This window comes from Moschus berezovskii, chromosome 9 (genome assembly GCF_049115385.1).
Source record: "Moschus berezovskii isolate FMDL1 chromosome 9, NW_MosBer_1.0, whole genome shotgun sequence".
Classification (NCBI taxonomy): domain Eukaryota; kingdom Metazoa; phylum Chordata; class Mammalia; order Artiodactyla; family Moschidae; genus Moschus; species Moschus berezovskii.
In genome coordinates, this window is record NC_142468.1 from 103,885,707 (window position 1) to 103,913,532 (window position 27,826).

Consider the following 27,826-nt stretch of genomic DNA (forward strand, 5'->3'; position numbering starts at 1 on the left):
TGGATGATTTCTGTTGTTTGGTAGTAGAGGAAATACAGCAAGTATTTCATCTCAGAGATTTATTCTTTTCCAAGCTCATATATTGTTTCTCACTTCCATTAGATTAATGAGCCCTGGTTTAACATGTATTCATTCTTTTTGAAGTAACAATTTTTCACTTGTATGAGTCTTTGCTGTACATACAAGATTTATTCTAAATCTGTCACTGGACAATTACTGTCCCCAGGAAATATTCCAAAACAAAAAGGTAAGTATCAGTAATGATTTAAAATGAATCCTTTGTCAATGACTTTTCTGTACGTAAAATAAATTAACAGAGGTGGCTGATACTAGGATCCTGAGTAAAAAGGATTTAGAAATTTCTAAAAGACAGAGAGATAATCCATTCAAGTACATAAATATCTTTCAAACAAGTTATTAGAAGATGTGTTTCCTAAGAAGCCTTGTGTAAATAGTGAGTTCTTTCTTTCAAAGTATTAACAGACTATTTTAGATAGCACCGTCACATATTTAGCTGGCTTAATTTACTACATCCAGATGTATACAATCCAAAGGGCATTGAGGATCTATAAATAGTCCTTTCAATTTAGGTGCCATCTCAATCATCAAATAAGAGTCAGTCTTCTATGTGGTCTGACTTAGGAATCCAGATATTACCTTCCTACACAGAAATATAGCAAAGGCCTCCCTGACTCAAAGTCTTGGATTCCCACCTCGAAAAAAATTCCTTGATTTATTAAATATTCTTTGTAAAATGCAAAAATATTTCCAATAGTGGAAAACAAATCAAAATTTTGCAAAAAATATTAAAAGTTTATAGTAATCTCTTGATTATAAGCTCTAGAAGCTCAAGATCTGTCATGTCTGCAGCTGTTCCTCCAGCACTTAAAAGCCTACCTACACAATGAACATGTTAATAGATATTTTTGAGGCTGAGTGCGACGAGTTGACTCACTGGAAAAGACTCTGATGCTAGGAGGGATTAGGGGTGGGAGGAGACGGGGACGACAGAGAATGAGATGGCTGGATGGCATCACCGACTCGATGGACATGAGTTTGAGTGAACTCCGGGAGTTGGTGATGGACAGGGAGGCCTGGCGTGCTGTGATTCATGGGGTCGCAAAGAGTCGGACACAACTGAGCGACTGAACTGAACTGAACTGAATATTCTATTACAATGGAATATTACTGATACAATAATATATGTGGTATATATGTGTGTGTGTGCGTGTATACTACATCTTCTTTATCCATTCATCTATTGATGAACACTTGACTTGCTTCCATATCTGCCATTTGCAACAATGTGAATGGGCCTAGAGAACATTCTGCTTAGTGAAATCAGTCAAAGAAATACAAACACTGTGTGATATCACTTATATATAGAATCTAAGTTGACCATGGATACCAAACACAGGCACATTAGAAAAACGTCATATGCATAGACATGTAATATCATTACTATAGGTAAACAGATGAAAGAACACACTAACATAGGTAATTTATCAGAATTACATACATTCTTAGTATCTAGTTAAGTTTAGAAAAGTAAAAATGTTTCCCTGTTTCGTGTTTTCCCTCTTCTCTTACTGTGGATTTTTAAAGTAATATATGTTCAGTGCTGAGTCATGAAAGCCACAGTTTTGTTGCTAAAATTTTGTTTGCAATTTTATGAAATGCAAGGTAAAGAATTTTTTTTTTTTTTTTCAGGAAGAATCAGTGCACTCCATTAAAGCACAAACCACTGTCATCTCCAGGTCTTCCAGACTAATGAATGTGTCCAGCAGAGAAACCACCCACTCTGTTACCCAGTTTATCCTCCTGGGCTTTCCCTCAAGCCCAGAAATGCAGCTCCTCTACTTCGGGCTCTTCTCAGCAGCCTATATCCTGACCCTGATGGGAAACACAGCCATTGTCTGTGCTGTGCAGTGGGATGAGCGCCTTCACACCTCCATGTACATCTTCTTGGGGAACTTCTCTTTCCTGGAAATATGTTGTGTCACCACAACCGTCCCTAATATGTTGGCCAACTTCTTGTCCTCAAGCAAGTCCATCTCCTTTGTGAGTTGTTTTGCACAGTTCTACTTCTCTTTCGGGTGTGATGAGGGCTTCTACCTTTGCATAATGGCCTTTGACAGGTATCTTGCCATCTGCCAACCTCTGCATTACCCACGCATCATGACGAAAGAGCTCTACACTGGCCTTGTCATCTTTGGGTGGTCTGGGGGGTTTATTCTCTTCGTAACCCCAGTTGTTCTCGTTTCACAGTTGCCCTTTTGCAACCCAAATATCATCGACCACTTTATATGTGATCCTGTCCCATTGATGATGCTGTCTTGTTCTGAAGACACCACCACACAACTCATTTACTCTACTTTTAATGTTATTTTCATGATCGGTACATTTCTCTTCATCCTTTGCTCCTATGCACTGGTGATTCTGAATGTGGTAAGGATGCCCTCAGCAGCCAGCAAACGCAAGGCTTTTTCCACTTGTGCTTCTCATCTGGCTGTGGTAATTCTGTTTTTTGGCTCTGTTATGGTGATGTATGTTAGTCCTGGATCAGGACACCCAGTGAAAATGCAAATATTCATTACCTTATTTTATTCTGTGATAACACCTTTATGCAATCCTCTAATATATAGCCTCAGGAACAAGAAGATGAAGGGTGCCCTAATGAAAGTCTTGGGATTGGACATGTTAATAAAATACAAATGAGAGCTACATTTTATCTCTCAAATGTAACTCACCTTAACAAGTCATGTGTAAAATAGATGGCTAGTGAGAACACACTGTATAGTGTGGGAAGTTCAGCTCAGTGTTCTGTGTTGATCTAGATGGGAAGGATGGAGGGTGAGGTGGGAGAGAGTTCCAAGAGGGAGGGAACATATGTACATGTGGCTGATTTACTTCATTATACAGCCGAAACTAATACAACATTGTAAGCAACTGTAGTCCCATTAAAAAACAAAAACAAATAAACAGTAAGCCTACAAAAATGACGTGATATATTTGTCTCCAAATTCATTGTTTTATTAAGCTACTGTACTGAGGGCCAATTATCGCCTTACTACCACTCACCACAAAATGCAGTAGTCTTATTTAAGAAAAAATATGTTTTAACAAGTGAATTCAACTTTGAAGTTGTGTGCTCACTCAGTTGTGTCTAACTCTTTGTGACTTCATGAACTGTAGCCCACCAGCCTCCTCTGTTCATAAAATTTTTCAGGCAAGAATATTAGAGTGGGTTGTCATTTCCTCCTGACCCAGGGATTCAACCCATGTCTCTGGTGTCTCCTGCATTTGGCAGGTGGATTCTTTACTACTCCACCACCTGGGAAGCCCCCAAAGTTACTATCAAGTAAGTGCGATTTGTTATATCTAAACCTATCAGTCCCTTTATACATAATTTGGTTTCTAAAAAGAAGATAGAAGTCTACTTTGCATTACTACGCTGAAGCAACTAATAATACACATGTAATAGAGATCATAGGTTGACTTGGGGATTAACACTGTAAGCTGGTGATTTTCCACTGAGATATATTGACTGATAGAAAAGATCTGAGTTCGAAGGAGTTCCTCTTGCCAGAGTGTAGCATTTGTCTTCACTTCAAGGAAACAGACAAATAACTTTAGTTAGACATTAATGACTTTTCATGCAATGGCAAATGGGATTATTTTCTTAATTTCTCTTTCAGATACTTCACTCTTAGTATATAGAAATGCCATGATCTTTATCCTGTGACTTACTGAATTCCTTTGTTAGTTCTAAGTTTTTTGGTGAAGTCTTTAGGGTTGTTTTCTTATAGCATCATGTCATCTGCAAATAGTGACAGTTTCCTTCTTTCTTTCTGATTTGGGTGACTATTTTTTTCCTTGCTCAGTCACTCTGGCTAGGATTTCCTGTGCTATATTGAATTAGTGGTGAGAGTGGTATCCTTGTTTTATTTCTCATCAGAGAGGAAAATCTTTCAGCTTTTCACTGTTGAGTATGATGTTAGCTGTGGGTTTGGCATATATGGGTTATTATGTTGAGGTGTGCTTCCTCTATACCACTTGGTTGAGAATTTTTACCATAAATGGATATTGAATTCTGTCAAATGTTTTTAATGAGCCTGTTGAGACCATCAACAAATGAATGTAAAAAGAAGCTATGTTATACATACACAATGGAGTTTATTCAGCCATAAAAAAGAATGAAATTCTGTCATTTATAGCAAAATGGATGGACCAAAAGAATATCATGCTTAATGAAATAAGCTAGAGAAAAACAAATGCAACATGCCATCAATTATAGGTGAAACTGAAAAATAATACAAAAGTATATAGCAAAACAGAAACAGATTCACAGATCCAGTGGGTAACAGTGAAGAAAGGGAAGGGGAAAGGTCAAGTTTGTGATATGGGATTAAGAGTATGTATAAAATAGATAAGCAAAAAGGATGTACTGTGTATATATGGTACAGGAAATTAGAACCATTAGCTGGTAATAACTTTAACAAAGTACAATCTGTAAAAATTGTATCATGAAACTAATATAATATTATAAATAAAATCGATCAATTTTATTTATAATATTAAATATTTTTGAATCTTAGTGACTCAAAAAACTGAATCACTAGGCTAACTCATGAAAATAATATTAAAAATAAATTATACTTTAATTTAAAAAGTAAGACTTGTATAAAAAGAGATGTTCCATATGATATGTCATCAAGGAACTGCAAATTAAAAGAACTATGAGATACCACTACACACCTATTCAGTTCAGTTCAGTTCAGTTGCTCAGTCGTGTCCGACTCTTTGTGACCCCATGAATCACAGCATGCCAGGCCTCCCTGTCCATCATTAACTCCCGGAAATCACTCAAATTCAAGTCCATCGAGTCGGTGATGCCATCCAGCCATCTCATTCTCTGTTGTCCCCGTCTCGTCCTACCCCCAATCCCTCCAGCATCAGACTCTTTTCCAGTGAGTCAACTCGTCTCATGAGGTGGCCAAAGTATTGGAGTTTCAGCTTTAGCATCAGTCCTTCCAATGAACACCCAGGTTGGATCTCCTTGCAGTCCAAGGGACTCTCAAGAGTCTTCTCCAGCACCACAGTTCAAAAGCATCAATTCTTCGGCGATCAGCTTTCTTCACAGTCCAACTCTCACATCCATACATGACCACACCTATTAGAATGTCCAAAATTTGGAACACTGACAACACCAAATGCTCACAAGAATGTGGAACAAGAACTCTAATTCATTGCAAGTATGAATGAAACATGGTCCAGCCACTTTGGAAAGAATTGGCAGCTTGTTGCAAAACTAAACACGCTCTTACCATACAACCCAGCAAGTGTGTTCCTCAGTAATTACACAAAAGAGCTGAAACTTATGCCCACAAAAACCTGCACACAGATGTTTTTAGCATTTTTATTCAAAATTGACAGTTTTAAAGCAACCAAAATGGACACGATTGAAGCGACTTAGCAGCAGGAGCAGCAGCAGCAGCAAAATACAAAGAGTTACCTCAAAGGTGGGTGCAATTGATACTCTCAAAAGGAAGGTACACACACAGTTTGTTACAACGTATTTGGAGGGATCAGGGAAGGATAAGAGCAGGGTGGTAAAAACCAAATCTCATTTCAAAAGATGATAAATTACTGCTGTAAGACAGTTACTAAATGACACAGGATATGTGCTGAGCATCTTCTCTCCCCTCTTCTAGATTACAGAAGGGAACAGAAAAGATTTCAGAGCCACATACATTATCCCAGAAAAGACAGGGTGAAAGGGAAGGCTCCAAGTGTCTTGAGCAGTACCGCTTAAAGAGACCTGACCCGTAATCAAGCCTGTGATGCTTCCAGACCTATTCTTACCTAAAAAGAGTATCTGGGAAAGCTGGCTCCACTGCAGGTGTGCCATTTCATTCTAATTGTTTCTCGGTCCTAGTTTCTACCCAGCAGCCAAATTCAGAAACCCAGTCAGGATCTAATTTTCTTCAGGAATTCTTAGTTATTATAATTAACGGCTCCTGAGTCCTGAAAGAATGTTCAGGGAGGTTTTTTCGCTTGTTTATTTTTGTTTTGTTTTGCCATTGCACTGAAATAATTTGTCTTACTTGGCAGTGGATGAGCTCAGAATTATTCTGGTACACTAAGGTTATGTGGTTATAGTACTCTCGGAGTTTTACTGTCTGGGGCCAGATACCTACAAAATTAAGCATAATAGAAGACAATGAGCTCACCAGAGATGTCACTGAGCCTCTTTCCACGCCAGCAGTTTTTAGACGATAACACAGAGAAGGGTAGAAGCGAAAGGAAAGAGAAAAATGCAAGAACACTTGAAGAATAATAGAAAAATGTAGTTTCTAACCTTGGAGTTGAAAAAGTGTTGAAACTTCTGAGGAAAACAAAAACTTTCTCAGAAAGGCTGACTTTCCCATGACTTGGAGAGATGGGTGTGTGTGTGTGTGTGTGTGTGTGCGCGTGCAGGCGCGCATGTGTTAGTCGCTCAGTCATGTCCAGCTCTTTGCAACCCCATGGACTGTAGCCCACCTAGCTCCTTTTTTTTTTTTAAACCATTAAAAAACATAGCTCTATTAGGTCATTTCATATGTAACTCACCAAAGTATCAGACATAACCATACTTAAACCCAAGTACAAAAGCACAGTTGGGAGTCAAACATAAGTGAACTGGAAATTTCCATGTCACTGTGTCCACTTTCTGGTGTAGATTAACAACAGAGGGTGATTACGCATAAGAAGTAAGTAAAGCAGAAGTAAATACACAAAGGAAACCAAACAAAAATCAAAGGCTGCTTGGGAAAAAAAATTTCTCTTGAAAGAATGCCACGATAAAAACACTGTAAAGATGATGTGGATTCCTATGACCATGTAATAATATACTTCTGATGAAGGGCTCACACCAAAGGCCAGTGGAATGGTTATCTGTGAGATGTTATATCTGAAGTGGAGAAATGAATGGTTATCCTGCTCTTGTAATTACTAACAGCACATATTATGCCTGCATTACCCAGGTCATTATTCTTTGTGATGGCAGCTGCCACTCTTGTTCGTGGTCCTTGCTTGGTAAACTGATATCCAAACTTGAGGATCCTGGAATTCTCCTCCAGCATCTGGGCAATTTCCATCTCCACAGCTGTTCCCAACTGCTGTCTCTGGTTGTCGATCTTGATCTCGATCAAGGTGTCATTTTCCTTTAGTGCCTCTACCAGGGCCAGGATCCCAGCACCAGTGATGAAATTGGATTCTATGTTTAGACTTTTCAAGGTCTTCTTTACTTTTAGCATATCTGCAAAGGCAATTGCCACAGGGTCATTGCTGCGGGTTGCGGCCAGACTGAACTTTTTCACGTGAGTGTTGGTCTCCAGAGCCTTTGCAAATTCATTCAGGGTTGGGATTGGAATGTTCTTAATATTGTTGAGGTTGACTTCTTGCAGGTTGGGATCATTGGCTTTCATCTGCTGTAGACTTACTTCCACATTTGTGGGATTGGGTGGTTCCTCAAATACTGGCTTGACCTTTTCACCTTTGACCACATTTCTCACAGGCCCTTTGCCGCCTTTTGTGTTGGTTGTTTCTTCATCAAACTTGGGATTGTTGAGCAAATTGTGTACTCCAAGAACAGCTGCAAGGTCATAGAGTTCAGTGTCGGAGGCGCTGGCCAAAGCTTCTTCCAGTTCTGGGTCCAGGGTCACCTTTTCTTCTTTATGAGTTTCCACTGGCTTTTCTTTGGGGATAAAGACTCTCCCTTTCTTTTCTCCAGTGAAGGGCACAAAGTCTTCCCTGTCTTTCTGTTCCAAAGCCTCCTTCTCCAGGTACATAAGGAGATGCTCGCGGTCAAACGGGCCTGTGGCTGCTTTCTGTGTTTGGTCTTTCTGTCGAAATCCAGCTGGCAGCAGTGCACTCTCGGGATCTAGGTCATCAAGAACATTTTCCAACTGTTTCAGTTCCTCTTCTGACAGTTTGCCAAGAAGCTCATCTTCATCAGTGTTCTTGTATTTCTCCAGCTCTTTTTGAAAAGGGAGTGCCATGGTTTCTTATATGCCTTTCTCATGGGCCATGAACATTTAACTGGGCCAGCTTCCTGAGACTTCAGAATACCTTGCGTGCGCCCATCCCGGAGCGGGCGGTGCGGGCCGTCAGTGCGTCTGCCCCGAAGAGCGGGGCCGACGAGCAGGGCGGCGCCGTGGCCCCGGCGAGCAGGGCGATCAACAGGCGGCTCCCGGCCGGGCGCGGCGCCGGGACCTAGCTCCTTGAGTGTCCATGGGATTCTCCAGGCAAGAATACTGGAGTGGATTGCCATTCTCTTCTCCAGAGGATCATCCCAACCCAGGTATTGAACCCTGGTTTCCTGCATTGCAGACAGATTTTTTACCATTTGAGCTACAGGGAAGTCCTGGAGAGATATGGCTTCATGGAAGAACAGATTCTGCGCTACAGCTCATTTTAGACTAAAAGAAAAAGAATCTCAGACTGATTTGGAAATATACAAGCTATTGTAATACCAAGACATTCATATTAAAGCAGCTAGCCATTAAAATGGCAAAATTAACAGATTTTTTATGCAAACAGATCAATGAGTAGGACATGAAAAGGTTTTGAAACGCAGGATGAAATCCCAGATGCTCCAGGGGTACTCCAAAGTATAACCTTGCAATGTCCTTGAGTTAGCACTGAAAGCAGAGTAGAACTGATGAGTGGGTGGTAGAGGGAAACAATTTACTCGAGGTAAAACTAATCTGGATAATATTTGCTCTAAATATCTCCCAGCATGTGTTTGAGAGGTATGGGCGGAGCGAGCATGCTCTTAAAAGCCTATGGCTTCAGTTGATTTGGATAAGAAATGATGAGGCTTATCCTGCCACCTTGTGACTCTGGGCCAATGTGCAGACAGCTTGGAGAAAAGAGGCCAGTGCTGAAGGGATCAGAGTGCCGAACGGAAGAACACATCCTTCTCTCTCCTCCCTACAGAAAGCACTTTGGCCAAGATTGTACATCAATATCAGCCTCGGATGACAACATAATTACTTCATTAGATAAAAATGAATCAGTCTGAAATTCTGCCCTTGAGTAGATTTTTGCCCCTAGGACTATGGTCTGATCAGGGTGGCTGGCTAGACTGTGAAATCCTTGAGGGCAAAGATTAATTAATCTTGTCACTCAGGAGCTAACATTAAGTGTTTCTTTATTAAATCGAGCTGTTGATCAAGTATAGTGCTTTCAGTTCAGTTCAGTTCAGTCGCTCAGTCGTGTCCGACTCTTTGCGACCCCATGAATCACAGCACGCCAGGCCTCCCTGTCCATCACCAAATCCCGGAGTTCACTCAAACTCATGTCCATAGTGCTTTAGGTGACATTATTTAAGAAATCAGCTAAAAAAAAAAAATGATGTTATAATGTTGACCAGAGCAAAGAGGGAAAACATTACAGTTAAACATTAGCTAGAAGCCATACTCAGATTAGGTATAATTTTCACTAGGGCTATCCTAATCTCTTGAAAGATAAAACACCTAGCTGAATTATGGCAAAATCTATTCTCTTCATGTCTGTAAGTTTCTGTTTTATCACTTGAAAAGAATAATGTCTCCCTCACATTTTGCATGTAAAATCTGCTGGCACAGTGCCTGGCCTGGGATAGACTTGTGAGGAGGGCCCGGGAACCTGAAGGTTATGTTAAACTCCAGGTGATTCTTATACACGTTGAAGTGTGAAGGCTATGGACCATTCCGGTAGCATCAATTCCTCTGCAGAATGACCTGTAGATGGAAGAGAAGATGAAATTTTAATACCTCAGTACTGGGAGAGAAAAATGGACCAGCAGTTTACTCTAGTGGGTGATTAGGAAGGTATTTGGGATTTATTACAGTGAATTTTAACTGTCACTTGAAGAAGCACAAATGAGGCAAGGGGCACTTCACAAGCCTTGAAATAACTGGTGACATCCAATATGGAGCTGGTTTTTAAATCCAGAACTTGTCTGGAGATGTCAGTTCAGTTCAGTTCACTCGCTCAGTCGTGTCCAACTATTTGCAACCCCATGACTGCAGTATGCCAGGCCTCCCTGTCCATCACCAACTCCCGGAGTTTACTCAGACTCATGCCCATTGAGTCTGTGATGCCATTCAGCCATCTTATCCTCTGAAACCCCCTTCTCCTCCTGCCCCCAATCCCTCCCAGCACCAGGGTCTTTTCAAATGAGTCAACTCTTCCCATCAGGTGGCCAAAGGATTGCAGTTTCAGCTTCAGCATCAGTCCTTCCAATGAATATTCAGGACTGATTTCCTTTAGGATGGACTGGTTGGACCTCCTTGCAGTCCAAGGGACTCTCAAGAGTCTTCTCCAACAACACAGTTCAAAAGCATCAATTCTTTGTCACTCAGCTTTCTTTATAGTCCAACTCACATCCATACATGAATACTGAAAAAACCATAGCCTTGACTAGACAGACCTTGGTTGGCAAAGTAATGTCTCTGCTTTTTAATATGCTATCTAGGTTGGTCATAGCTTTTCTTCCAAGAAGCAAGCGTCTTTTAATTTCATGGCTGCAGTTACCATCTGCAGTGATTTTGGAGCCCCCAAAAATAAAGTCTGTCACTGTTTCCATTGTTTCCCCATTTATTTGCCTTGAAGTGATGGGACTAGATGTCATGATCTTAGTTTTCTGAATGTTGAGTTTTAAGCCAACTTTTTCACTCTCCTCTTTCACTTTCATCAAGTCTTTATTAGTTCTTCTTCATTTTCTGCCATAAGGGTGGTGTCATCTGGATATCTTAGGTTATTGATATTTCTCCTTGCAATCTTGATTCCAGCTGTGCTTCTTCCAGCCCAGTGTTTCTCATGATGTACTCTGCGTATAAGTTAAGTAAGCAGGGTGACAATATACAGCTTTGATATACTCCTTTCCTTATTTGGAAACTGTAACTAATTTATAATGTTACCAAGAAATAGGAGTGCAGATTTCACAGAACTCTTATCATTATTGGATACTGTACTTTTAAAAATATTTATTCATTATTCTGGAAAAAAAGGGTACCAAGCTGTTTTATTTCTTTTGATTACTAACTAAGTGGAACGTATATCTCTCAGTTAAGTTTCTTGATAGGAGCTGGATATCAGATTTAGATTTAGAGTAGTTTCTAATTTCTCACCTTTTCAGGTTTGCTGAGTTATACAACTCCAGAAGCCACCGTTTAAAAAGAAATCAGATCATATGAATAGTGTCATATGAACAGTTGCAGAGTGTAATGGTCTATTTTACAGTTGCCCTTCAGTATCTCTGCAAGACTGATTCCAGGACCCCCTGCAAATACCAGAGTCTTCAGATGCTCAAGTCCCTTATGTAATATGGTGTAGTATTTGCCTATAACCTAGACTTCAAATCTTACCTAGATTACCTATGGACTTTTCTGGTGGCTCAGTGGTAAAGAATCTGCCTGCAATGCTGGAGATGCGTGTGCAATCCCTGGGTTGGGAAGATCCCCTGGAGAAGGAAACGGCAACCCACTCCAGTATTTTTGCCTGGGAAATCCCATGGACAAAGGATCTGCTGGGCTATATTCCATGGGGTTGCAAAAGAGTTGGATACAACTTAGTGACTGAACAATAACAGATTACTTAATAATACCTAATACAATGTAACTTCTGTGTAAATAGTTGCTGGTGCAAGGCAAATGCAAGCTTTGTGAAATTTTTCTTTTTTGAATATTTTCAATCCATGGTTGGTTGAATCCACAGGTTCCACATCTCAGGAACCTGAAGACCAACCGACAGAAGGTTTACTGTACTTACATCTTTTCAGGTTATAACAGGGTTATTCTTCTTTATAGAAACAATGGCAAATACCTAAAACCATGCATTTATGCTTTCATTTTAGAGTCTTGGCCTTTTCCTTATCCTCCATTACTTCAGTTGCAGTTAAGATTGATGGAGTTCTTTTAAGGCAAGCTAGTCATTTGTCTGGTCCTATTTTCATACTAAAGTGGAACCCGAAAAACTACAGTAATAAGACACATAACATAGAAGTAATCGTTCAGGTAAGTTAGTAATTTTGAACTTGATATGTAAATGCTTAGTAGCCACATTGAACTTTGATTTTTTTTTTTCTTAGTCAGTTGATTAAGATGAAACTAAGTAAAAAATTTTGAATACACTGGATTTAATATGTTCTGAACATATCCACTCAGGAGCAATTCTGCTGTTAGACTGAAAACTGGGCAGAGAACATGAGTGTGCAACTACCAACTACAGTTCCCTCTCTTTTAATCCCAGGGAATCATTCTTTTGCTTTCTTCCAACTTTGACCAGAATTTCCCCGATATATCTAAAGAGAATAAGTCAGAAAACATGTATTTATGTGTCCACACCTTTGACTGCTGTACTCATGGGTAGGATGGAAGGAGGGGATGCTCTCCTTAATGTCTTTCACATTAGAAGTTGGCTTATTTTAAAATGACTTGAAGATATAAGTACACATAGTAAAAAAAATTATTTTTACTGTTTTGAAAGCCTAGGATAGAGAATTTTCAAGGCATCAAAGAGATTTTTTTTGGGAGGAGTGGGCATTTGATAGGGTGTGCAGTGACTGCCTGCCTATCCCTTTTGTGATTCAGCTTGTGGGGCATTTAATTCAGCAGACCTGCCAGAGTAGAAAGTGATCATCATTACCAAAATCGAGCAGTTTTATCAATATACTGAAACGCGTTAGGTGATAGACTGTGCTGGAAAATTAGTTTCTTGAAAAAAAACCTGTCAATCTCTACCACACTATGGTTTGATGACAGTTTGAAGCTGATCTTTTAATGTTGAGTCTTAGTTTGAAGATTGCCAAGTAATCCTTCAGAAAACACATGTAATTAGTCTCGTCTTTTTTATATGTGTGTCTCAGAGAAGGATTTTGAGCAGGAAGGAGCTATTTACTGAGCTTCTTTTTCTAAGACACTTAGGATTTTTTTTTTTTTTCCTAAATCCATGTAGCAATGTTCCATGATGTAAGTTTTATCCCCAGTTCATAGATGAGGAAACAGGAGAAGGCACTTTGCAGTGCCACCCATCTGCTTAGAAGGAAGAAGAAACTCATGGGTAGGATGTGGAAGGAGGGGATGCTCTCCTTAATGTCTTTCATATTAGAAGTTGGCTTATTTTAAAACGACTTGAAGATTTAAGTACACATAGAATAAATTGTTCCCTATCTTTACAGTCACGGGGAAGAAGTGAGAGCAACCACAGGAGACCTGCTCCTTGTAGGAAGGTAGAACTCCCAAATCTTTGGATTGCTCGTTTTATAAGGAAGAAACCATAGTTCACTTTCCTCAAAACATTCCTGCCTGCTTAGTTGAATCCTTAGTAAAAATGTGAAATAACATATATTTTTATATGTTTCATATTTCTTACATTTTTGAGATGTAATTTATATTTAAAACCCATCTATTTAAGAGTACAGTTTGGTGAGTTTTGACTTGCACATCCTTGAAACCATTCCTACAATCAATACCATCTGTCTCCCTCAAAAGTCTTCTTATGTCCTTTTGCAACTGCTTTCCTTCTACCCCCATTTAAGGCAACCACTGATCTGTTTTCTGTCTATATGAATATAATTCTAAGAAATTAGTCTACTGAATACTAAAATAGGGAACCTAGTCCCCTTATTCATCAATGAGAAAATTCTGTCCTTTTACATGCAGATTTACATATAGTTTACATATAGATAAGTTTATGTATAAGTTTATATAGTTTACATATAGATATTTGTATTTACAAATATAGTTTACATATAGATAAAGATAAGTCTGAGAGAAAACTTCATGGGAGAAGACACTGATTTATTTTATTTTATCTATGCATGTATTTATTGAATATCTGTACATTTCCAGGCAACCTAGTACCAACTAGACCTTTCAATCAGTTCTCAGTGTGCTTCCTGAAGTAGTAGCATCAACATCACCTGGAAACTCATTAGAAGTCCCATCTCAAACCTATGAATCAGACACTCTGGAGATGGAAGCTAACCCTATGTTTTGACAATCCCTCCAGGTGATTCTGATGTACATTAAAGTTTGAAAACCAGAATGTAAGATTATTGTGCCTGCTTTGCCAATTTAAAGAGTAAACTTTAGAAATCTCTCTCAAAGAGAATCCCTGCATTAAAATAAGAACTTAAAAAAAAACCAAGAATATGTAATTCAGAGTAAGAACATTTGAGAAATAAAAGTTCGATAAACACCAGTGCAAGTTCTTTTTGCTGGTTTAAAGCTTTTCACGATAGGGAATTTTTTAAATAAGTGCAAGAGATAATACTATAATGAATTCCCAACTTTAACGAATTGACCAACTTTAAAGATTATCAACTCATGAACAGTCTTGTTTCATGTATACCCCATCTACTTCCTCGTGTACCACAATGTTATTTCATCTGTGTAAATATTAATATGCTAGTATGTATCACTAAAAGATAACTGTTTTAAAAAAGTAATGATAATACCATATCACACCTGAAAAATTAACACTTATACCTTAATTTCAAACTATTTAGCTAATGTTCCAGTTTTCTCATTTTGTCATTTATATTGCCCTTGGTTGGTTCAAATCAGAATTCAGACAAGGCTCAAATATTGCATTTAGCTGATTTGTCTTTTCAGTTTCTTAATCTGTAGGTTACCTTTCCATCCTCCTTCCTTCTTCCCCCTTGCAATTTGTTTACTTTGGAAACTGGACCTTTTATGCTCTAGTGTTTCTGTATTCTAGACTTTTGCCGTTTGTATCCATGTGGTATTATGTAGTATGATTCTCCGTCCCCTCTAGTTTCTATAACTGGTAGTTATATTTTAAGGTTTGATCATATTTGAGTCTGTTTTTTGGCAGGAATACTTCCTTTGGTGTTTTATGCTTTTATCAGAAGTCTATAATATCTGGTTGTCTCTCTTTTAACAATATCAAAATTGATCACTGTATGTACATATTGTTGACCCTACACAGTGGTGTTTTGGTAAATGTTTAACTACTAACTTGGGGCATGTTTGAAGGGAGGAACTTGATTTATCCCAATTTCCATAGTATAAATATTCCTCCTGTAGCTGGTTTTAAGCTACCAACACATTAGCTGGTCTGCAGTGTTCCTGAACATGTAGCAATTGGCCCTTGTCAGACAAGTCAGTGCCAGCACATTGCTGGCTTATCCTCCATTCATTATGAAGTACCCAACCAGCTTTTCACTGTGGGAGTTCTAGCACCTACTGAGAGTCTGAGACTAACACATTACTTCACTGGAGTTATAAAATGGTGATATTCAAATTGCCACTCTTACTTACATGAGTATTAATTAGAAGATTCCCATAAAGAAAAAATTTGCCTCACCTATTTGATCCCCAGATACAGAGTTCATACGGGAAAGGCAGGATAGAGTCTTCACTCATCCTCCACCTTCCCTTTTCTAAACCTGCTTTCAGAATAATGAGTTCTCCACCGTCTGCCAAAGGTCACCAAATGAGTCTTTTAGTATCATTATGAAGTCATACTTTAAAAAAACGTGGTTGGTATGTTTCACTCCATTGCATTTATTTATTTATTTTTTTGATGCTCAGTCGTCCCATCTTTGGCTGGTAGGAGCCTCTTTAAGTTGGCCACTAAGTCCTCTGATACAATTCTAATAGTCCTTGTTACATTTTCTTGCTTTCTGGTACAAAGATGTTCTAAGCCCTCATGCATTTCTTACTCAAAAATTAAAATAAATAAATAAATTTTTTAAAAAATTGGAATCAGCTATTTCTCTAAAGACCATTGGTTTCATGCAGTGGGGAATTTTATTTTGAGACAGCTCATTACTGTTTTTATGTCTTTTCAATAAACAAAAGGAAATACAGATGTTTTATCTAAGACTACTTTGTGATATACACTAGTATTTCCAATTCAAATCTAGAATTACAAAGTTTAAAAGAAGTTTTATTTGAAGTGCTCGTATGTTCACCTGCAACTACCACAACATTGTTAATCAGCTATACCCCAGTACAAAATAAAAAGTTTAAAGTGAAAAAAAAAAAATAAAGTACGAAGATAACTGTGGGAAAAAAATCAAGTTCTTATAGGAAGACTCAAAAATAAATGAAAAAGGTGTCACTTATTCTGAGCTAATTGACGAGAATCATTGGAAACTTAATCCTGGGCCGTTGCACATATTTGCACGTGAGGGCTGCTTTCCTATCGTGCCTATTACTAGGATTCTGCCGGAAGAAGTAAGAGTGCTCACCGCATATTTTCAGCTCGAGAGGATGTTCACCTCAGACTTGATCCCCTGGCATCATTTATTCTCTTTACTGACCATTGTACTGTGGTGAGTAAATTCAACTTAGTATTATATAGGTTTTTACTAGATTTGGTAGGTCTAATGTCATAAATAATATACTCATGTGATGAGAAAGCAGAACCTTATCAGATTAAAAGTTTAGTTGTTTGTCTAGAAGAATACAATGGCTTTAAATTGATTTGAATTAAAAGAAGAGGAGACACGGACATGGAGTACCTGTTCTGGAACCTGGTTCTAAGTAATGACATAAAACAAGGATCACTAAGGGAATTATAGGAACTGTGCTAAATTAGGATATTTCAAAAATATTTCTTCCCACATAAATAATACATGCTTAATACAGAAAAACTGGAAAATTTAGAAATAAAGTATTATGAACCCCACATCATTCTTTTATCACACTAACCATTAGAACCATTGTATTTCTCCTTAGAATACTATTTGTTTATTTTTCTCTTATTTACATTTGGATATAAGTTTTAGTATAAAATGGTAATATACTTTTCATTCTGTTTTTCCATTTGATTTCTTCTACTGAGGAATTTGTTTTGATGATTTTCTTACGTCAGATTTGTTTTATAAATGATTCTTATTGGCTGTATTATATTGTCATAGACATATCTTAATTTATTTGACCATTTCCCTATTGCTGAGCATTTGTTTCCAATTTTTCCCTCTACTGTAAACATATTGCTTGTTTCTGCATTTAATAGATTTTTTGGAAATTTCTAGAAATGAATTGTTGGATCAAAGAATGGACACATTATTCTACATGCTTCATTTATTTATTATATAATTTATATAATTACACAGGTTTTAAAATTATTTATTACATTTGTTGTTTTTGGTCTCTTCTCCCTCACAAAAAGATAAGTCCCATGAGGGCAAGTGTGTCTTTTTGGTATGCCTAACACAAGTAGACCCTCAAATAAGTATTTCTTGAATGAATAAATTTTTTTGTTGTTTTTTTAGTTTTTAATACACTGTCAAACTGTCTTTCAGAGAATCTTTGGCAATTTACAGTCTAGTTTCCTCAGATCTCCGTCTCCTGGGTATTAACATAAAGTGCACTACAATGTTGAGAAGAAAATTTAAGCCCCTTTCATTTCACCTTCCAAAGATAGCTTAATATCCTCTTATATCCTCACAGACCTAATGTGCATTACTTATTATTTTAATATACTTTTATTTCTTGTGTGATTGAACATTAAAAAATATGCCTAATGGGCATTTGCATCTCATTTTTACAAATCATTTATTACTTTTTCTTTTTTGGGTGATTTTTAATAGTCACCTAGATCAGGCTTTGAAAACTTTGCTGTACTTATGAATCACCTGGAAATGTGAATAAGAGGCTGATTCTGATTAGTAGAGCTGAAATGGGGCCTGAGACTCTGCATTCCTAAGAGGCTCAAGGTGATTCCAGAGATGAGCTGGGGCCCGTCCTTGGAGCACAAGAACCTAGATTACATGTCTCTTTACTATGAATTCACCTTCAAGTAAGTGATTTCCTGGTGGAGAAAGCATAAGGAAATACAGTCTCTGTTCATTCAGCTTGTAGTGTACTGCATGCTGGGTTTTTTCTTTTTCCACTTTTATACTTTTTAAAAGAACTTTTTGTTTTATATTGGTGTGTAGTTGATTAACGGTGTTGTGATAGTTTCAAGTGTACAGCAAAGTGATTCAGTTATACATTTACATGTATCTATTCTTTTTCAAATTCTTTTTCCATATAGGTTGTTACATAATATTGAGCAGAGTTCCCTGTGCTATACAGTAGGTCTTTGTTGATTATCCACTTTAAATATCGCAGTATGTACATGTCCATCCCAAACTACCTAACTATCCCTTCTCCCCTTCTGCCCTCCCCCTGTAACTGTAAGTTTGTAACACCCTTTGAACACTTTAAATAAAACAGCACAAAGTATACTTAACCTAGTACACTGAAAGTGGACTATTTTAATTTGATTTTATGTAACTGTATGAGATTATTTAGTTTCAATGTTGGTCCAGGTATCCAAATCTTAAAAGACAAATGCTGTGGCAACTTATAATTATCTTCTTTGCTGCATCAGATTTTCAATTCTCTTTGACTGTATATTTTTCTTAGATAGTCATTTCTCCTAATGATGTCATTTCCATTTGTGTTAAAGGGCTGTTTATAAAAACTGAAGATGTAGCCATTTGTCTGTTCCATGTTAATCTCTCTTTGTCTGCAGGCCCGGGTCATATTTGTGATGATTGTGCTGATGCGGCTCATTGTTCGCATTATTTTTCGGTATCGAGCATATGCAGAGCATAGCGGTTAGTCACCATGGGTTCCTTTTATTCTTAGAAGACCTTACTTTTATGCATTCCATAATCTCCTGACTAAACAAATACCAGTGCAGACTGTCTTTGCCTGAACTCTGTGAGGTGCATCCTTCAAACTATCGTGTTCACTTCAAACCCCCTTTTCCGTACCATTTTCTCCAACAATTCCAGGTCATAATGAACTTTTGTGTCTCTGAATGCCAAGAGTCCTTCCTAAGGATTAATTCTGTACTTAACCAGCCAATCACCTTGTTTACATCACCACTTCAAATGTATATATTTTCTCCTCAATCAGACTCAAGTTCCTCAATATAGGAGTCCTTGTTTAGTACTTCTTTTCTGTTTTCTACAGCACCCAGCTCTGAGTTTGTGTATTACAGACAATAAATATTGACACTTGTTGAAGTAAATGTTCCTTATTCCTTCCTGGCTTGGATGAAATCCCAGGAACTGATTGTGGGGAAGGGGAGGACTGTAGTAAAGATTAAACCATAAGATGGTTAACTGCATAGGTAGTATTCATATCCTACTGAATGTTTTCCTGCTTATATATATATTTTTAAATTCTGTGAAAAAGTTCAAAAAGCATTATTGCACAAAATGTAAATAAATAAATATTTGAGGGAGGCCTCAGCCTCATGTGGGATTACCAGTATTTTTGTACAGTTATTTAAAATTCACAACGTATTTTTACTTACATTATCTTAATCTTACAACAATCCTGTGAGGTAGGTATTATTGTTTCCCATTTAAAGGCTAGAAAACTGAGGATTGCAGAGTTAATGTAGGTTATCTAGTGTCTTATAACTAATAAGAGTCTGACTCCAGGTCAGTTCTTTTCTGTAAACACTTCTCAATCTGACTACACCTTAGAATGCCCTGGGGAACTTTTAAAATCGCAGTGTCTACACAGTACTTTCAGTGCTTACACAGAATGTCTGCGGGTAGGACCTAAGCATCAGTATTTTTTAAAGCTCCTCAGATGATCCCAGTGTGTGGTAGGGCTGAGAAGCACGGCTCTGTCCAGAGCAGTATTTCTCAGTCCTGCTGCCTAGAATCCCCTGGGTTGCTGCCTCAACTCCCCTCTTTCCCAGGCCAACTAAATCAGAATCTCTGGAGGGTGAGACTTGGGCATGAGTCTTTGCTAAAAGTTCCCCCAGGTTATTCTAATGAATGGTCCAAGTAGAGAATCATTCCTTAAAATGTAGAGCATAGCTGCCTCTCAGGCTAAAGAATGCTATATTTAAAATAAATAAACAATGATGATGGATGGATACGTGGACCATCCCCTGAGGAGTCCCAGGCTGGAACGAGAGAGGATTGAGCAGGAAGGATGCAACACCCAGGGTGAGAAAGGCCGCGCGGCGTCAGGCTTCGTCTGTGACTGTCTGTCGGGTTGCGCAGCGTTATGAGTGTGAAATGAACGTGCTGGTCTACTAGGGAAGACCTGCCGTTTCACTTCTCTCAGGCTGTCTTTCCCTGGGGCCAGTCCTTTAGAGAGTTTGCCCTCAGGTGTTGCTCAGCGTGTCCTGAGCTTCCCATCACAGTCTTCTGATACCTGGTACATGATCAGCCGCAGACCAGTGAACTGGCTGGCTGGGGCTGAGGATCTGTGATGCTCTAGTCTGTGGCTGCAGAATAAAGCCCTGGCGCTTTGGCTTTCTGGCACTGTATTTTCAGAGGTGTTAATCTGGAGATCTTTTAGGGATCCCTTTCAGTTGAAGTAAGAGGATAACTGAGTTAAGAGCTGCATCACATATGGGAAGGGAATATTGGACAGATACTCATGGTAACTTTAGATATTCATACTTAAGATTAAAGTTTGATATTTGCCTTTGAGATATATATATATATATATAGTTTTAAAAATTCATTGGAGTACATTTGATTTATACTGTTGCGTTTCAGGTACACAGCACAGTGATTCAGGTAAACGCATGCATGTGTCCATTCTCTCTCAGGCTCTCTCCTCATGGAGGTCATCACAGAACACTGAGCAGAGTTCCCTGTGCTGTACAGTTGTTTCTGTTCAGTCACTCACTCCTGTCCACTCTCTGTGACCCTGTGGATTGTCACACGCCAGGCTTCCCTCTCCATCACCAGCTCCTGGAGCTTGCTCAAACTCATGTCCATTGAGTTGGTGAAACCATCCAACCGTCTCATCCTCTGTGGTCCCCTTCTCCTCCTGCCTTCAATCTTTCCCAGTATCAGGGTCTTTTCCAGTGAGTTGGCTCTTCACATCAGGTGGCCAGTATTGGGGCTTCATCTTCAGCATTAGTCCTTCCGATGAATATTCAGGACTGATTTCCTTCAGGATTGACTGGTTTGAACTCCTTGCTGTCCAAGGGCCTCTCAAGAGTCTTCTCCAGGACCACAGTTTGAAGGCATCAGTTCTTCAGCGTTCAGCGTTTGTTATTGTCCAGCTCTCACATCTTTACATGACTACTGGAAAAACTATAGCTTTGACTACAGACATTGGTTGGCAAAGTAATGTCTCTGTTTTTTAATATGCTGTCTAGGTTGGTCATAGCTTTTCTTCCAAGGAAAGAGCGTCTTTTAATTTCATGGCTGTGGTCACCATTCACAGTGATTTTAGAGTCCAAGAAAATAAAGTCTTGTCACTGTTTCCGTTGTTTCCCCACCTATTTGCCATGAAGTGATGGGATCGGGGGTCATGATCTTAGTTGAGTTTTAAGCTAACTGTTTCACTCTCCTCTTTCACCTTCATCAAGAGGCTCTTTAGTTCTTTGCTTTCTGCCGTACGTTTGGTGTCATCTGCATATCTGAGATTATTGATATTTCTCCCTGCAATCTTGATTCTAACTTGTGCTTCTTCCAGCTCGGCATTTTGCATGATGTACTTTGCATAGAAGTTAGATAAGCAGGGTGACAATAGACAACCTTCATGTACAGTTCTCCCAATTTGGAACCAAAGCTGCTGTACAGTAGATCCTTGTTGATGATCTGTCTTATACACAGTGTGTTGGAATAGGAAATGGCAACCCAGTCTGGTATTCTTGCCTCAAGAATTCCATGGATGGAAGAACCTGGTGGGCTATAGTCTGTGGGGTCACAAAGAGTCAGACATGGCTGAGCACACACGCATGCACACATTTAGGTTGTTTCCATGTCTTAGCTGTTGTAAATAGTGTTGCAGTGCACCCAGAACACTGGGTGACCTTTGACTTACTTTGATATAACTTTTGGAAGTTTCTACATTCAGATACTAAGTCTCATGGAAACCAAAGACTTGATCATTTTTTGAGCACAGAATATTTATGCGTGTGTGTGTGTGTGTGTCTGTCTGTCTTGCAACTACACCATTGCTTTGAACTTCTCTGTAATTCTAAGTGAAATGGCTTACCAGAATTCCTGCCAACTTCTGATTTAAAGTCAAGTCATCCATATTACAAATGATTTGCTGTAGATGTAGTAGATAGCCATTGGAAGTCTTCTAGAAAGTATTTTAAAGAACCTGAACTTTGAATGTGTTTACTGGAGTTTTCAAATTTATTCTGTTTAGGACTGCAGGGATTTATAAATTTGACGTCATTTTCCCTTCATGTCTTGAGCAAACTCAATCTCTCCTACTATTCTGTGTTGTTGCTGACCCTGTATACAGTGCTGGGTAAGTCATTTAGGAAACCTGAAAATTGTGGAGAATTCTGCCCAAGAATGTACTGAAAATTTTCACATTAGCCATTTAGGCTCTGAGGAGCACGATGCCTGGCACGTGGCTTCTCCATTTCCTGGGGCATGATCTGGGGGATACAGATGTCCTAACTTAAAGCACATTCAATCAACACCACGCTAACTCAAGGGTGCCGAGAGGACCGTGAGAATTAGTATTTGGGTAGAAACTTAATAGAAGACAGGAGTTCCGTTTAAATGTCGTCTCCTCAGAGCAGCCTTTGATCATATGAAAGTTTTGTCCTCTAGTTCACCACACTTTATTTCTTTCATTACTTTGTCAGAATTTGTGATTATCTTCTGTGTATGTCTTCTCTCCCCTCATTAGAATATCGACTGATGTCTTATCTATCCTGTTCCTCTCTATGCACAGCAGTAAGCACAATGCCTATTATGTAGTTGAAAGACTCTTTACTACCACGTGACTCCTAAACACTCAGCTCAAAAGAGAGAGAAGCCGAGATAAGCAGTGAGTTCAGGCATCTGAGCTCTTCTCATATTAATTATTACACTCAATACGGACAAAATCACTTTAGTCATTTATGGAAACGGAAAGTCCTGTGAGTCTCTTTTTAAAACTTTTTACAAATGTTCTTTACTAAGAGTCATTTAGGAGTTAATATATCTTTAGTCTATATTTTATACGTTTAGTCCATCTTTGGACTTTTATTTCCTCATTAGTTACTCTCACCAGAGAACAGAAAGTAGTTAAATAAAAATATGACCCTTTACAATTGTGTATAACAAGCTATGGCAGATTCCCCTTTGGAGGTCGGTTTCTTTGTTAGAAGATGGGTTGAGCCTGTTTCAGACACTTGTTTTCCACTAGGACCAAAGCAAGTGATTTGTTTCCTGACTGTAAAGGGAAACATTAGAAGAGGAGAAGTTGTTTCATTTTTCAAGGTTAAAACTTAAACTAAGATGTATCTAATGGAGTATATATAATATATATCTGAGAAAATTACCTGTGACTTTTTAAAGTTGAACTCTACTCTTACCAGCAAATCATAGTATTGCATTTTGAGAAGGGAAATCCGACTGTCTCTTAATCACTCCTGACAATATAGTAGTTCCAGAAGCCTGCACATTGAGAAGGAGCAGTAAATACACAGGGAGTAGAGAAAAGTCATTCTGGCATTGCAGCTGAAAAATTAAAGAAGTGAGTTAAGCTATGAACATGTTAACCCAGAGTATGTAGTTGATGTACAAAGTAAGGATTGTGGGTCAGCAAGAAAAGGATAAAATATATTCATTAACATTAATAAGAAAGATAAGTACATTTTAGAATGATTAAAGTGGTTGAAGTCTTATTGCTTAAAGGAGTAAATTTCAGTTATCTGGAAAATTAAGTATGGTGTCGATGGAGTACCTCTTTGCTTCTTAAAGGAAAGTAAATGCATTACTGCAATAGAATCTTCTAAAGTTTGTGTATGTACTCCAGTCTGTTACTGGAATCTATTCCAGATATAGCACTTAGGCAATTTTATAATCTAGAGAAAGAGGGAGCAAAAGAGCAAATAATTGGTTAGCTGGGATATTGGGTACACCAGAGATTAACAGAGAAGAAAAGCTATGCAAATGAATGCTTATAGATGACTCGTCCCATATTTCTTCATTAGTCCTAAAATGTATCTTGTGGTATGTGTAATCAGAGTCATAGTTATATAAATTCCTTTCCTGTCCATTGCCTCTTTCAGGCCCATGGTTTGTTGGTGAAATCACTAAAGGCAAATTGGGCTGCTGCTTTTCCTTTGGGATCTTTGTTGATGGACATTTCCTACAAGGCAGTATGACGTTTATAGTTGGAATTCTCCAGGTAAGAATTCGGAAATACAATTTAAGAACATCTTGGTCTTGCTGGACTAATTGCATAACAATTATGAATTATATCCCAAATCCCAAATTAAATACCACAGATCATGTGTCCTAACTTACCGGCAGGGCAGTCTTTAGTATTTGGTGTTTTATTTGTTTTTATAGTGCTTTCCAAGCTCTTTCTTCCACCACTCTTGTAAGCATCTAAAATACATTTTTGGCAGGAGGGTTTATAAGAGGTGAGAGAGGTTTTTGTTGTTTGTTTCACTGTGCTTTTTCATCTACAAACAGTGAAAGAAGAGACTTATAGTAGAATAAATGACAGACCTCTGGGTAAACCAAAATTGGTTATGATAATGAAGAAGGAAACTATTTCAGAGGGAGGAAAGGAAAAGTAGACATACAAGAAAAGTGGATCAGTTACCCAGTGTAAGCTATCTAGCTGTCTTAGCAGTTCACTTGTTTATGAAAACACTGATATATTAGGTTTACATTTGGCTTGAGATTTCTTTAGAACAAACGCAAATAAAAAACCCAGACCTATAGCAAACCTCTGTAAACAGGTTTGAAAACTGTTTACCTAACAATTTATTTATTTATTGTTCTCACCTAATGGGGCTAATGGATCAAAATCTGAGGTGATGATCTGAAATTTTATAAGAGATCCAAAAACACGGTTCAAAATAAGTTCACAGCCTCGTAAGAGGACAGTAAAGCATGATCTGCAGACAAGTAGGGACGATCTCTGCCTAGTGAACACTGACCACAAGCCAGAATATTCTGGTTAGCAGCATTTCATATGTGACGAGATCCAGGTCTAGTTCAGTTTTCTATTACATAGATGGAGACTGTCTCTCAGGAGCATCCTTCAGTTCAGTTCAGTCCCTCAGTCATGTCTGACTCTTTGCACCCGACAGACTGCAGCACGCCAGGCTTCCCTGTCTGCCGCCAGCTCCCAGAGCTTGCTGAAACTCATGTCCATCGAGTCAGTGATGCCATCCAACCATCTCATCCTCTATCGTCCCTTTCTCCTCGTGCCTTCAATGTTTCCCAGCATCAGGGTCTTTTTCAGTGAGTCAGTTCTTCGCCATTAGGTGGCCGAAGTGTTGGAGCTTCAGCTTTCACATCAGTCCTTCCAATGAGTATTCAGGACTGATTTCTTTTAGGACTGACTGACTGGTTTGACCTCCTTGCAGTCCAAGGGACTCTCAAGAGTCTTCTCCAACACCACAGTTCAAAAGCATCAATTCTTTGGTGCTCAGCTTTCTTTATGGTCCACTTCTAACATCTATATACATAACTACTGGAAAAACCATAGCTTTGACAGGAGCATCCTTATTCCAACTAAAATCTGAGCTTTACCAAAAGGTGGGTTTACAGTCCTATTTTAATAAACAGAATGGATTTTATGTATCATCTAGGCCCACAGCTCATAAATCTATTCTCTCTCTGACCTGGACCACTTCTCTGCTCCTCAGGTGCCTGTGTATACAACTGGCATTTCGCATCTTCCTTAGATATCTCACAGGAACCTCAACTTAATGTACCTCTAAGAGAACCTTTCATTTGAATCCCCAGACCTGTTTCTCCCCAGTTCTTCTCCGTTTCAATACATTATTTAGGATGCATCTTTGTTCTTCCCCTTCCCTCACACTCTTTATCCAGTTCATCAGCAAGTAGCACTGTGCATGTCTTTTCTCTGTCATTGTTACCACCATTCTTACCTAATCATATTTCTTTATTAAGAAAACTATTTGACTGGGTCTGGTCTTCATGGCAGCATGCAGGCTCTTCGTTGCGTCATGAGGGGCCTCTCCTTGCAGCACTTGGGCTCCAGGTGTGGTGCTTGGACTCTGGATTACAGGCACTCAGTAATTGCGGTGCATGGGCTTAGTTGCTCCACGGCGTATGGGATCTTAGTTCCCCAACCAGGGATCAAACCCACATCCCCTGCATTGCAAGGTGGATTCTTGCAGTGAACCAGGGAAGTCCCCAGTAATGATTTCTTGCCTGGGCTACTACAGTAACCCTCTAACCCCCTAATTGCTCTTGTCTCCCTGTTGTCAGCTTAAAACAGATCAGTGACATGATCTGGGTCCTGCTGACTGCCCCCAATTCCACCTGCCTTATCATGTTCTAGGCCAACAGGAGGGTAAGGGGAGATGGGCCCATCTCTGGGCTTTTTATTTATTCTTCTGCCTGGAATGCTCTTCCACTGACTCATTTCTGTCCTTCAGACCTCAGAGGGCCCATCTCCCGTTGCCCTGTAACCAGTTATTTTCTTCATTGAATTTATCACCATCTGAAATCATCTTCCCCCTCCTCTTTTTTGGGAGGTTGGTTTCCTCTTCTCTGTCCTAGAATGTAAGCTGTCTGAAGCATCTTTTCTGACTTGTTCATCAGTGTGTCCCTTGCCTAGAGCCTTGCACAGTGCCTGCCACATAATGAGTGCTCGATAATTATTTGGTGAATGAAAACTCATATTGTAGTGATGGTTGGATTATAAATCTTAAATCTTCTAGTTTGTATTCCAGTATTCATTATGTTACTTCAATTACAAATGCAAAGTCAAGAAAAAATATTGATATCCAAGTTCCCCCCTCACTCTGCCAAAAAAAAAAGAGTACTGTATGTATGTATGTGTGTGTGTTTGTACATAGACATATATATTCATTTCTACCTTAAACATTTGAGGGCTTCAACAGAAATGAAATGACACTTGCCTTTAAGGTGAACAGAAGGATGCAGGCAAATAAACGACTTTGACACAAGTGTGATTAAAGCATAAAGGATCAGTTAACCCCCAAGAGAGAAAGCAACATATTTTTAGGAGCCACCAATAATGTGTTAGTGAGACCTGACCCCACCAGGGCTTAATAAGCTAATAGTTCTGTTCTGTTCTTTCCAGCTGGTGTTTTTTAACATCCCCTTGATGGTTTACCTGTGTTGGATTTTGCTGCAGCGGTGCTTTGGTCACAGCTTCAGGTCTCATCTCCATCAAGGAAAATACTTGAAAATTATACCTGTCCACCTATTTATGTTACTGCTGTACATCTGGCAGATTTATTCCTACTACTTTCTTCATATGACATATGGCACTCTAGCTTTACTATTCTCCCCTTTACGGACCTGGTTGACACTGGCGACACCTGTTCTCATTCGTTGTGTTTGGACACTGAACTCTGCTGAGCTTGGAACCTTCATAGTGCGGTTCAAAAGACACTTGAGCTCCTGAAGTCTGTATCTCCTCATCCACCTCTGGAGCCCAGGACTCTGCCTCAGCAGCAGGCGAAAGGCCAGTATTGATGGGCAAACTTCAGGGAGCTGCTGTTCCTTGGACACCTGGGAGTTTGGGGGATTACCTACTACTGATTCTTGCAGAATGGACTGCAGAAAATTCTGTATATAATGCCGTGATTCCTTCTTTCCCCAAGAAGGTAAAGGGTTGATTTCCTTTTGTGAAGAGAAAGCCTTTATCTAGGAGATCCACAGGGCAGGGGCTGATGGATACGGGAGTATCTGAGGCCTACTCAGTGTGTTTTTTAGATACCTCATGTAAAGTACCTAGCACAGTGTCTGGAACTTGGCAGCCTGTAAGGAGGCCACTTTAGGGACAGTTCAGTTCAGTCGCTTAGTCGTGTCTGACTCTTTGCGACCCCATGAACCACAGCATACCAGGCCTCCCTGTCCATCACCAACTCC

At 39.1% G+C, this 27,826-nt stretch overlaps 2 protein-coding genes and 1 pseudogene across 2 annotated transcripts; 2 read left to right on the forward strand and 1 right to left on the reverse strand.

Annotated features, from left to right (window-relative positions):
* Window positions 1-1,764: 1,764 nt before the first annotated feature.
* On the forward strand, window positions 1,765-6,282 carry LOC148776841 (olfactory receptor 11H6-like). Its single transcript, XM_088840239.1, has 3 exons — window positions 1,765-2,682; window positions 5,415-5,522; window positions 6,163-6,282. The coding sequence occupies exons 1-3, from the start codon at window positions 1,771-1,773 to the stop codon at window positions 6,280-6,282; spliced, it is 1,140 nt and encodes a 379-aa protein (XP_088696365.1). The 5' UTR covers window positions 1,765-1,770.
* A 650-nt stretch (window positions 6,283-6,932) lies between these two features.
* LOC148776842 (tropomodulin-2 pseudogene) lies at window positions 6,933-8,042 on the reverse strand (annotated as a pseudogene).
* A 1,916-nt stretch (window positions 8,043-9,958) lies between these two features.
* LOC129563382 (transmembrane protein 62-like) lies at window positions 9,959-27,607 on the forward strand. Its single transcript, XM_088840240.1, has 7 exons — window positions 9,959-9,996; window positions 11,885-12,044; window positions 16,220-16,333; window positions 18,526-18,610; window positions 22,143-22,247; window positions 24,007-24,125; window positions 27,033-27,607. Exons 1-7 carry the CDS (start codon window positions 9,959-9,961, stop codon window positions 27,357-27,359), a joined length of 948 nt encoding a protein of 315 aa, XP_088696366.1. The 3' UTR covers window positions 27,360-27,607.
* The last annotated feature ends 219 nt before the right edge of the window (window positions 27,608-27,826 follow it).

Coding starts and splice junctions, on each gene's coding strand:
- LOC129563382 (XM_088840240.1), top strand. CDS start 9,959: ATGGAGCTGGTTTTTAAATCCAGAACTTGTCTGGAGAT. Junction 9,997..11,884: donor TCCAGAACTTGTCTGGAGAT/GTCAGTTCAGTT, acceptor CTTTCATTTTAG/AGTCTTGGCCTTTTCCTTAT. Junction 16,334..18,525: donor TTACTGACCATTGTACTGTG/GTGAGTAAATTC, acceptor CTTTGTCTGCAG/GCCCGGGTCATATTTGTGAT.
- LOC148776841 (XM_088840239.1), top strand. CDS start 1,771: ATGAATGTGTCCAGCAGAGAAACCACCCACTCTGTTACCCAGTTTATC. Junction 2,683..5,414: donor TGAAGGGTGCCCTAATGAAA/GTCTTGGGATTG, acceptor AGATGTTTTTAG/CATTTTTATTCAAAATTGAC. Junction 5,523..6,162: donor TACAAAGAGTTACCTCAAAG/GTGGGTGCAATT, acceptor ATGTGGTTATAG/TACTCTCGGAGTTTTACTGT.